The sequence below is a fragment of the Apus apus genome, chromosome 1, assembly GCF_020740795.1.
Source record: "Apus apus isolate bApuApu2 chromosome 1, bApuApu2.pri.cur, whole genome shotgun sequence".
Classification (NCBI taxonomy): domain Eukaryota; kingdom Metazoa; phylum Chordata; class Aves; order Apodiformes; family Apodidae; genus Apus; species Apus apus.
The window spans coordinates 154,647,605-154,660,189 of record NC_067282.1 but is presented as its reverse complement, the minus strand read 5'-3'; the positions used below and the strand labels follow the sequence as shown (position 1 = coordinate 154,660,189).

At 37.5% G+C, this 12,585-nt stretch overlaps 1 protein-coding gene across 1 annotated transcript in view; it reads left to right on the top strand.

Moving 5' to 3' along the window:
* UBN2 (ubinuclein 2) overlaps positions 1–12,585 on the top strand; it is a 46,288-nt gene that overhangs the window by 32,006 nt on the left and 1,697 nt on the right. Inside the window, exons 11-16 of the mRNA XM_051636913.1 lie at positions 266–409; positions 3,747–3,797; positions 5,155–5,197; positions 5,861–7,399; positions 11,064–11,310; positions 12,074–12,163. Of these exons, the coding sequence (XP_051492873.1) occupies positions 266–409; positions 3,747–3,797; positions 5,155–5,197; positions 5,861–7,399; positions 11,064–11,310; positions 12,074–12,163 (2,114 nt within the window). The remainder of the gene's footprint in view (positions 1–265; positions 410–3,746; positions 3,798–5,154; positions 5,198–5,860; positions 7,400–11,063; positions 11,311–12,073; positions 12,164–12,585) is intronic.

Genomic DNA, 12,585 nt, shown 5'->3' with positions numbered 1-12,585 from the left:
CAATTACAAAATGATAGTAAGGATAAAAAAGAGCCATACAGTTTGTTGGAAATGGAGAAGTGACAGTGGCAGATCATACCAATTGTAGTAGCAAACTTGTGCAGTGGCAAACTTCCAAAAAACACTATTGGAACTGAGCTCTTCCTACAGCTGACAACAGACAGCAGCTATATAGCTTCAGTGCTTCTATTTCTAAGTCATTTTTTCTGCTGAGCTTTTGAATTGATTGTTTCTTTCAGTGTATTTATTGTGTTTCTTTCTGCAGGTCTCTGTTGTGTAATCTTGTCAAGATCAAGCTGGGATGCTATGAGCTAGAGCCAAATAGAAGTCAGTCTGCTGAAGATTACCTCAAAACCTTTATGGAAACGGAAGTGAAACCACTGTGGCCTAAAGGCTGGATGCAGGCAAGGTAAGATACCTGCTTTAGATATCTATTCATTTTGGTGTTAACTATTTATTGGATCTTATTTATTTTCATACATTTGACTCAACCATGTACTATCAATATTGGTTAAAACTTCAAAATATTTCATTCATTAGAAGAATGAAAGCTTTTAGAAGTTAATTTTCTATTGTGTTTGCAAGCCTGAGAGCTAAAACCCCACTGTTTTCGTTGGCTATTTGCTATATGAGAACTATTTGCTGTTTTCACCTGCTGGAGACTGAATTTACTAAAGATCATAACAGAGCAGGGGGAAGTATGAGGTGGAGTGTAACTGCTTGAGAAGTTATTTCTGTGATCTAGAAAGTGATAGTGACATGGAAAGCAGTTTAGCTTGTATGTTGTAAGCAGTCTGATAATGCAGTGTGACAGACTTATAATTCAAAACTTGGAATTTCAAGACCAGAGTGTTGCAACACTAAGGTTTGCGCTCCTTATTTCCTATATGCAGTTGGGATGCTGCAGTTAAAAATAACCAGTTTTCTTAATGAAAACTTACACTTGCTTCCTACTGACTTATTAAGAGGATACAATTACACAAGGAGGGGGAAAATAAAATTAGAGCAATAGTAGTAATTGTGAAATAAAAAATTTGAAAAGCTTTCAAACATTTGAAGTGGAAGAAGAGAAGGAAATACAAATGACATATGGGTTCTTTCCTTCTGTAGCACCCATTGCAAAAGACAGTGTCCCATCAAATCTTGACCTATCTGTAGAACTGAAATGATACAACAATAGAAATTATTTTGCTTAAGAATTTCCTAGAATAGTCAGTGTAGAAAATGAGGGTGTAATAAGCTGCTTGTGAAATAGTAATGAAAGGAATCAACGAAGTTTTATGCTTGGCATACAGCTGGCTTATTACTGTTCAAGGATCTAGTTGTGTATAGTAAGTATGCTAGTGAGTGAGATCTTTCCTCTTATGAAAATTTTGTTGAAGTAGATGAGACAAGAAATCCCAGTTCAGCTTAAGAACAGATATGGAGATCACTAATAGTGGCAAAACAGTCAAGTGATAGTGTGAGGTCATCCAAGAATACATAAAGCTTGTTAAAACTGTATTTGAAAGCCATGTTTTTCTTCTTTTCATGTGAAGATTTTCCATAAACTTTTAAACTGGTTTCAATAAAACCAAAAACAAACAAACAAAACCACCCCAAAATAATCCCTCCACCCCTCAAAAAATCCAAATGAGCCCCAAGAGCTGCCTGTTCATAATTTTCCGTTGACTGTCAAGACTTCATTGACCAAATGGGTAGTTTTGGTGCCATAATGATTTGTAAATTGTCCTGCATTTACAGAGAGGCACTTCCCTGCTTTCTGTTTAGGAAGTGATGTAATCTGTTGGCAAACAGTTATGCATGGAAAGAGGACAAGCAAGTATTTCCTGGAGTTAGGATAGTGGTAACTCCTAATACAGCACATAGTTCATATGCTGGATGCTCATCTTGTTGGGATGTTAGGATAACGATTATCATGCTGAAGACTTAAAAATTTTTACCTTTATATGTGTTCTCAAGTGAGAAGAGCTATGTAAACTGGAAAAAATTTAGATGTTTAATGTTTAAAAATGGCCTACCATCTGTGAATTTCATAAGAAATTCTTACTAATCAGAATGGGTCTTTGGTACCAGAGCTGTGTGGGTTCAGCCCAGAGGAAAAAAAAATTCTTTCAACATTAACTGTATTTAATGTTCCTCATAGCTTAATACAGAAACATTGAGGTAAGGTATCAATCATAACTTTAAATTGTGCCTTGTTTATTGCCCATGTGTATCACAACTGCCTTTGTCACATGGATTTTCTGTGTTTAACTTCCATACTCCATCCTGAGAAAATGTGTTATTAATATTCATGGATTTTGAGAAATTTTTTGTCTTAAAGGATCCTAAAGCATTTTCAAATTATGCAATCCACTTTTTTCTAGCTAGATTGCATATTTTTTCCACGTGTGTTTGAGAAGAGCCTGCAACCTAAATATATGTGTGTTCAAAAAAAGTGCAAGGAATGGGAGGTCTGTTTTGTTCTGTTCCTGTAGCAGTTACACTTTTGTCTCGAACCTTTAAGGATGATACTATGAATTACTGGGCCTGTGATTAATTTTGGATTTTCATTCCCAAATGAAAAAGATTAAAGAATAGATAAAGCACCAGGAAGGAGGTGGGAAGAGAAATACTCTGAAGAAGCTGGGTAGGTCATAAAGTGGCACATGGAACTTGTAATGAGGAATGTTCCTTTTGCTCCATGATATTCTTCATGGGCATTGAGAAATCTCTGGAGAGCCATGTAATACAGATTTAGAGGTTGATATGGTGAAGAAAATGTGCAAATGGAAGTGTAAGTGGAATCTGAGAAGACATGGGAAATTTAGTGAGAGGGTGTCAGCGTTTTCTTACCAGGCTACATGAAATTTGTGGATACTTGGATTTTTCGTAACTAATGCGGCTCTGCAGGATGCATCTGTGATGGCAAAACTCTTGTTTAGACAGCTGTTTGTGGTGTGATCTATGTTAGTGTAATGGCAGTGGTGCAGGAAAAACTTGTAAGTTGTAGTTTGCCTACCTGGAACCAGGGAAGGGACCAAGTTTTCATTTTATATCTGCATTTGGGTAGCAAGCTATAGTATAGGTACAGATTAGGAACCTTTTTCACTTCCCACTTTACAGCTGAAGTGTTGATAACATGGAAATGAAAGCATGTGAAGTGTTGAGATTTGTCAGCAACTTTTGCCATTCACTGGCTCTGTAGTAAAATGTGTGTCTAACTCCAGTGTAATTGAAGTCACAGAAATGGTATGTGATGGTCTATACAAAATACTGAAGAAAACTGGAAACAAGCTTGGCTACTGTATTCTGACTCTTTATCCTCAATGTTTAAAAAACCACAAGCACAACAGACTAACCCCAAACCTATGTTTAATGTGTGGACATACTGTGTGAAGAGGTTACAATAATCCTTAACTTGACATTTAAAATATTCCATTAGCCTTTAAGGAGAGATAATTCAAAATGTGTTTCTTCTGTCCAGCTGAAGGAGACAATATTCTATTACGTTGACTTCTGCTTGGCCATTTACTGGGGTATTTTGAATATCAACTTGAAAGCTTTTTGGGTTTTTAGCATTCATCTGTTTATGGCTGCCTGTAACTGCATTGTGACAGAAATACATACAAAACTGTAGCTGCTTTTGGGACAGATAATCAAGGAGTTATTCTGAAAATTCAAGGATACTCGAGTATTTGGTGGTCATGCATTGATTATTCCTGTAGAAGCACCTTATGTTTCTTTTCTCACCACTCTTTCAGGATGCTTTTTAAAGAAAGCCGAAGTGTTCACAATCACCTCACTTCTGCTCCGTGAGTATAATATTGACAACTTACTAGTATCTTTAGGTTGTTCATAGCATCTCTTCCCATCTTCATGCTACCTTTTTTGGACAGAGAGGAGAGGAGGAAAGGGAGATGTTTTGGGGTTGTTTTGTTTTGGAAAATGTTTATAATGTTCATAATTTTTTGATGCTTTAAGACATACACCTGCGGTATTCTTGTGGCATTGTATTTTAACTGGGTTATTAAGTGGTTAACTAAGTAGGTACTCAGTCTTGGATTAACATCTTTTACTCAAAGTATTGCAAAGCATTATACTCTACCTAAATTTTGATGTGTAGCATATTTGATTCAGCTCAGACTGCAGTACTTCCTGCTCTTTTCCTCAAATACCTCTGTAGCCACAGAAGGGTGTGTATCTTAGTGGAATTTTACCTTCTTGGTTTTCAGACAAGTTGATGTTCCTCTTGGGAGCTGCCCTCATTCAGTCAGAATTCAAATAAACATTTATGACTTTGAGTAACACCCAAATTGCAGCCTTTGTGATAAATATGATTAGCATAGGATATTTTTCTACATAATGGCAAAACTGAGTCATGGCCTACCTACAGTAAGGCTTTTTTTTACTAGGCATATTCCTAGTTGCTTAGGAAAGGAAAATAAATGACCTATAAAATGTAAATCTGTTAGTCTTCTTGAAGAAATAGAAATGAGGAGGTGTGAGATGCTTAACTTCTGTGTTGAAACCAATGACTAATAATTTTTAATGCTGTCCTTGCATAACTGCAGTTGGTGCTATGGTCTTCGCTTACACTGCAGAGGAACCTGAAAGTTTGTTAAATGGCTTTTTACAACAAACAAAAGTTAGAGACAACTGTTTCACAGTTGATAAGCAACAAAAAAGTTTGTTTTTTTTTAAACCACAACTTTTTATGTGTTTTGAAATAAAAATGACAAATGAAATAAAAATGCTAGAAACATCAACATAAAGTGAAATCATGTAAGTATCATTGGTGACTTGAGTTTAGAAAAAGCTCAGCTAAGTATACAAACTCTAAAGATTTTAAGAGACTGAAATTACTTGATATTTTGAAGTTTAAACTAGAAAAGTAAAATAGAGCTCTCCTGATACACATCAGGTTATACCAGCAGTTCAGTGAATGTAGCATCTAATTTGCTTAGAGGTACAGGACAAAAAGTGAATTAAAAGTGTGCTTGTCCCCCTCCCTCTTTAACCCATTTCCTATTTCAAGAATGTTTTGTTACTAAAGCTGGACCCCAGTAGTCATCCTCGTAGTCTATTGGGATATAATCAGGATAACGGTTAAAACTAAGATTACTTGCCTTTCTTTTATCATCTGATATGCATGTATCCCCTCTGCTTTAGGGCAAAGAAGAAGGTGATTCTGGCACCTAAACCCAAAGTGAAGGTAAACACCTTTTTAGATATCCAAATTTTATATGACTACTTGCAACTTGTTTACTGCCTCTGATCCAGAAAAATTCTGGCAGAAGGCTTCCTTCAGGAAATGGTACAAAAGCTTATTGACTTGGTGGTGTGTTACTTTCTTTAAAGTAATACAGAAGACTACTTTCCATCTTTGTAACTTTAAACTGTGTTTGCTTTTTGAAAATTGACTACAAAGAGGTAGGAGTTGCAGGAAAATGTAATCTTTTTAATGTGCACTTTGTTTTCAGCTTGTATGAAATTTGGCAACACTGGAAAAATGTGTGGTTGGAGGATAGCATAGTAAGTTGATAGAACTTCTACTTAGACATGGCCAGGTGTTGTCTTAGTTCAGTACCAGTTCTAGCTAGCAGTCAGATTAGCTACCCTGTTCTTCACAGCATTGATTATTCTTAACTGTATGGGACATTCTTAGTTATGTGGAGCAAAAGCACTAGGTTTTTAAATACAAATACTGAATTAAAACATGGGACCCAACACCTAGATATCGTATCTTAACATGAAAATTTCAATGGTAGATCTTCAGTTCATCTGAATTCACTGAATAATAGTATTACACTAAAGAAGGCTTCAGCTTTACTCCAGAAAGGCTGTTAAACCTGTCTCTTAATTTTCTCATTCTCAGGACTCCAGTCCAAAGAAAGAACAGAAAACTTGTGTGTCTTCAGTCAATTCAAGTTGTGCTGCTGTACTGAGTTCCAGCACACCTGTCTGCACCCCAGCCAGCTCTAGCTGCACACCAGCTCCAGAGACGATCTGCTTGGACGACTCACTGGATGAAGACCTTTCCTTCCACCAGCCCTCACTGGACTCTGTTTCTGGTGCTCTGGCAGTTATCAATAATGGTGCCAAGGGATCACCTCTTGGAACCAGTATAGAGACACCAACATCCAGACCTCGCCCTGGGCTGAGGGAAGAGAAACTAGCAAGCATTATGAGTAAGTTGCCTCTGGCAACTTCAAAGAAAGTAGAGCCCACTCAAACACCCCATTCATCAAGTCTTATTGCTGGTCACACAGGGCCAGTACCAAAGAAACCCCAGGACCTAGTTCACACTGGTATCTCTTCAGGCCTTATTGCTGGATCTTCAATTCAAAATCCTAAGGTTTCCTTAGAGCCTTTGCCAGCCAAACTACTTCAGCAAGGACTTCAGAGGTCAAGCCAGATCCAAGCTGCTTCCTCCTCTTCACAGACTCATGTTTCTTCCTCCAAGACCCAAGTAGCTATTTCCACCTCTTCTCAAAGGACCAAGGATGCTAATATCTTGGTATCATCTTCTGAGGCTCAAGGTGGTTCTTCCTCAACATCACAGGTGACAAAGGTGCACCAGCATTCAGCTGTACAGCAGAAATATGTATCTCCTTTACAAGCAACTATTAGTAAATCACAGACAAATCCAGTGGTGAAATTGAGTAGTAATCCTAAGCTGTCTTGCTCATCACCAGTTATCAAGGCTCAAGATAAGTCTGTAGTGTATCGCCTGCCTTTGTCCAATCCCTCATCTGGAAGTGGCTCTCAAGTGTCTCACCCACTGGTTTCTCGGACAACATCCAGCACCTCTACCTCTAGTAACTATTTAGCCAAGGCTATGGTGTCACAAGTTTCTTCCCAGGGTTTCAAGCCTCCCTTCTCCATGGCTGCCTCTCCCAAGCCTGCTGCCTCTCCCAAGCCCACTGCATCTAAGCCCTCTGTGACACCCAAACCCAATGCATCACCTAAATTTTCATCCAAGTCCACCCCATCCCCCAGGCCTGCAGCAACACCTAGTTCTTCCAGTTCAAGTGCACTAGTTTCCCAGAGTAGTCACTCCAGCAACAACCCCCTACATAAACAAACCAGTGGTGTAAATATCAGCAGGCAGTCTCCCACAATGAATTTGCTGCCCTCTAATCGCACCTCAGGCCTTCAGCCTGCAAAGAACCCTCAGGCTTCTTCAAAATTGCCCAACTCTTCTCCTTCTGGAACTGTTGGTAAAAATAATTTGGGTGGAGTTGGAATGAATGTACCTGCCAGCAGAGGCAGTAACCTTAACTCAAGTGGAGCTAGTAGGACTAGTCTGTCTGGGGGAGCAGGAAGTGGAACACAGGGTGCTACTAAACAGTTGTCAACTCCACACAGACCATCTTCTGCCTCAGGGTCTCCAGTTGTAGCAGCCAGTGTGCAGGTATGCATCTAATGAGTTTACATTTAAACCTTACATTAATATTTATCATGTTTATTTTGTAAACATCATTTCTTACAATATCTTTATTTGAAAATGGGTCATAAATTTACTGTTTACTAAACGTAAATGCTAATACTGATAAAACTTTCATGCCAGCAAACAGGCATTTCCAGCAGATGTGAAATGCAAAGATCAGTGTGGGGCAAATCCTCACAGTGAAATGTTGGTTGGTCTGTACTGTGGAACAGAATTAACTTCTGTTTGTTTTCTTTTAAGAGTACTATAAAAGGGAAGCTTTGTGTGGCCGTATTTTCAGGGAATGTGGTATTGTTTTGTCCTCTTTGACCTGCGTATTCTTGCATCTTTATTTGTAATGATGGTCATACGAAAAGGTGCCTTGGTTGCCAAACTTCATTATTAACTTGGAAAACAAGAGTTCAGCTGTTTGTGGTTTGGGTATAATGCAAGACTTCTATTTAAAAATAACACTTGCAAGGGATTTTCTTTTAGTATTTGTGAGTAAATATTTTATTCTGTAGGATGTAGTCAAACTGAATGAGATACCTCATTAATATATAAATATTGTAGAAATTATTTGAGAGCTTATGCAGAACTTTATCACTGGAGATAAAAAGTTATACAAAACAAATACTTTTAAAATACTGTTGGTATAAAACTAATGTAAAAATATTATTACCCAGAAGACAACTTGCTTTCTCATGTTATTCCTTCTTACTGGAATTGATTTAATCACAAAGATGACTGAGGTCTTCCTCTCTATTGCTCTCTCTATCTTCAAGTCTTCACTATTTAAGATAAGCAATATGACTACAAATCTGAGTCTTGGTGTACAGGAGAATGAAAAACTTTGTTTTTTCTGAAAAATGTACACAGCTATTGGATGGTACTGATGTGTACTCAGCTTTTAGTAATGGTTTATGATATTTTATCTCGCTATCAATTTTTCTTAATGCAGTTTAATAACAGGAATAAGATGTTTTTTACAAGACATCGCAATGGTCTTTCACCCTACTGTGCCTTAGGTCTTACAGCAAACAAGAAATGTCTTGTAGGCTATGACACAGCCTTTTGATTATTTTGGGTAATTTAAATGAAAAAAACACAACCCATAAGCTGTGTCAGGGCCACTGAGGTACCACCTAGTGCCCAGAGCAGAGCTAAGCCAGGTAACAGTGCAGTTTGGGTGCCTGAAGGACCAAAAAAAAAGCTACAGTAAGTGGACTGGGAGCAGAGTTGCCTTTTCCTGTTGCAGTCAACACAATCCAGTGGATACAGCTGCTGTAGGTGGTGTAGGAGAAAATGTGAAATGGGTGTGGTAGTGCTTTAAGATGGTAGACAAGGGTGATGGGCAAGGGAAATAATTAGTATTGTCCTGGATGACAAGATGAATTCTGGCAAACCTTCCTGTAGTTAAAGGGAAGTAATATTTTTTTAGGAACACTGATTACCTGGGGAATTAAATGCATTTTGGCAGACAGTGATGTTGAAGAGGACTGGAGGGGTATTCAAGTAACATGAGTGCATGAGAAGATTTGAATAAAATTACTTCCCAGTCCAAGTACACTGAAGGGGAAGAGATCTGTGATAATGGAGGCCTTCATTTAGCCTTAAAGATCTAATGGCTGGCTGCTGAGCTTCATCAGTTACAGACTAGTTGTTAGGTACAAGGAGTCCGTTACCCCTTTTTTAAAACTTTGATTAAGACTGAAGGGGAATCCCCTTTCCATAAAGGGTTTAGCGATTTAATTCCTATCAGAGATGCTAGTAATTGGACAGAAGATGGCAATGGTACTTGAGTTGCTCATCAGAATATCTTGGTCTGCTTATATTAAAGATCAAACTAGATGATTTCATGTGACAATAAAGATGCTCTTAACTAGAAAGAGTTTCAAAGAAGTGTTTCCTTCCTTTCTCCTTTTGATTGACACAATTACCAGAATACCTGCTGTAGCTCCACAAAAATTTTACTCTGGAATACTCTCTTAGGTACATCTTAACACAAAGCCAAAGTAATCTAAAATTCAACAACTACTGTGTGTGATTTCCTTAAAAAGCTCTAGTTGCCATTAATAGTACTCTGGAGCAGAATTTGGCTTAGACTTTTAAGGGTCTGAGTGACTCAGATTTACACGACCAGGATGAACCCTTTTATGAAGTGATGTCATAGGAGAGATAAATAGAAACATTTGATTTGGAACTTTTCTAGGACATTCTTTGTAGCTCATTCAATAACTGAACTTCTCTCTCCACCTTTTTGAGAAAATAATCAAGGTCTTGGCAGAGCACGTTACGAAGCTTCTTTCTGTTTCAGGCATTTTATAAATTCACAGTTGCAAGAGATTACTGTATGGCTTTTTATTTTGTTGCACAGTAAAGATTACCTACACAGGAAATGTTTTAAAGGCAAAAGAGAATAATCATGTATGTTGAAGTTTTTCAGTGGGATGGAGTATGTCTTAGAAGCTGTCCCTGTGAAGATAAATAATAAAAACACTTGCTGCTGTTAAAGAAGTGAGACTAAGAACATAACATCTGTAGTTGGTTACATTTGCCGAGTTTCTGTTTTAAAATTTATTGTTTTCTCTTATGCAGCAATTAACCTTTCTTTAGCTGTTTTTCATTACTTTGCTGTTTGTGTGAGTTGGTATTACAGAACTTGAGGACATTTCATTTTCATTTTAAGGTCACATAGTCATTAAATGAGTCTAAGTTTTGGGTTTAGTTAAGTCTTACTTGTCTAAATGCACAGGTTTGAAGTCCTGTTCAGTCTGAGTCTTTTTAGTGCAAATACCTAAAATACCTGAGCTTGAGTCTGATGCAAAATGCTTTCTATGCTGTTTTGTAGTAATCATTACAGAATTGAACCATTAGCATATAAAATTACTAGATGTATAGTGAAGGAAAGATTGTTAAACAAGAATCAACTGTTCTGACATTAGAGGAATTAATGTGATTTGTGAACAATTGGAGCTGTGTGTGTGAAAATGTTCTGGCTAATCTTGCATTTTCATTTTTAAACTCAGTTAATTTAACTTCATGGTGGCATATATAGAGTGTTGAGATTATTTTTCTTTCCCTTTTGCTTTGACATGTGCATACACACCTATACATATATATATACACACATACATGTATGTCTGCATCTTGGTAGCCTGTCTTCTCTCGAAGTGTGGGGTTCTTACGCACCAATCTCAATTTTCAAAAATCATTGCTTCTAAGCAACCTCTTTAGAAATAACCTTAGTATTCTGTTAAAACACAGATTCAGAGAGGAGGAGGGTAGTACTGTGCTTCTGAAGAACTTCAGATCTACGTCTGATAATTTTGTATTACCAATCTAATAGAAAATGCTGCATTAGGTTTGACTGTAGATGCAGTACATAATTAGAAAGGAGAGAGAGGAAATTACCTGCAAGGCTGATGAAAAAAACCATGAAATAAACCATGCTGCCATGTCTGAATCTGAGATATAATTGTGCTTGCTTAGCAGATGAACAGTGGGAAGACTGTGGATAATTGGATATTTATTAATAGTTTAATACACTTCTTAATAGGACCACAGTTAGTAGAAAATAGTTGTTTCTTATCTCCTTAAAGGATGCAACTCAGAGCTTTACAATTAAGTACTCCTTTTCTTTATACAGTCAACAGCAGGAGCATCATTACTGGCTAACGCCTCACCTCTGACTCTCATGGCATCACCCCTGTCTGTAACCAGTCAAAATGTGACATCTGCACCATTGACTCCTTTTGGGATGCTGGGTGGCCTTGTTCCTGTGACCGTGCCCTTCCAGTTTCCCTTGGAGCTGCTTGGCTTTGGGACGGACACAGCTGGAGTGACAACCACCTCGGGATCTACCTCAGCGGCTTTCCACCACAGCCTAACTCAGAGTGAGTGGAATTAGTTACCACCCTGTGCTATATGGAAGGATGCATCCTGAAAATGGAAATTAAGTAATAAAATTCTGAGAGACTCAAATTGGGTTCATGAAAATCACTACAGGAGAGTAAACGTTGTTTCTTCACTGGTAAAACTTTATGTAATGATCCAAATATTAAACATCTTCGATAAGCTTAACTTTATTGTTAGTTCACAGTATATACTTAGTTTTGAACATGCTTTTTGGGACTAACCTTAAATCCCTTATCTTTAGAAAGGAATATAGCTTACGAGTCTCCAAATGTCACAGTACAAATAAGAGACTAAATATGGTGATCCATCAAAATATCATTAGCTCAGTAATGGCTTAGGCTCTTAGATACCGAACTGTTTTCTTATGAGGAAGTATCAACCAAGATGACATTTATTTTTTCTGATGCCTTAAAAATAAATTTGTTAGGTTTTTAACCAATGTTGATTTTTGGTTTTTCTGCCAAAGGAAGTTGTGTGCAGTTGCATCCCAGTAGTGAGGCATGGTCCTTGTTCTGACTTTTAACTGTATCCGAGTAGGTCTGTTTCTGTAGACTTATTCCAGCCATCAGAATGCAATCAGGTATTTTATTTTTTGTTGTTCAGATAAATCTTCATAAATCTGTGCAAATTACTGTGCTGTTATAGCTACACTATAAATATAACGACTTCCATTTCACAGAGGCTACCTCTGTCCTTAAGATCTATTTTTCATATTTGTTGCTCTCCTTTTTTTCCCCCCAGACTTACTGAAGGGTTTACAGCCAGGTGCTCAGCATGCAGCAACGCTGTCTCACTCACCTCTGCCTGCTCACTTGCAGCAAGCGTACACAGGTAAAAACATGGTATTTTTCTTACTATTTATTTTTAACTTTGAAGTCAGATTTATGCCCTAGACTGAAATAAAATGTACATCAGCATTGAAATTAATTCAGAAAACCACAACCTGGGGACAAGCTGTAGACAGTACACAGTGTACATTTTATCATAGCAGTATTTTTGGAACCTCGAAACTTTTTTTTGTACTTCTCTTCAATGTCGGGAACAACAAAAGTTAAAAAATGTCAACATTTTATTGTAGCAGTTCTAGAAACCTAAGGGTACAAATTCAACTAGTGGGAAAAAAAGGAATACTACTTGGTGCCAACATGATTGTTTACAGGCTGCATAAAGTCTGTATTGGAGAGGTTGTTTTTCCAATTGTAATTTCTCCTTTGAAGGAGAAACTGACCTTCCAGCTACAAGTATCTTCATGT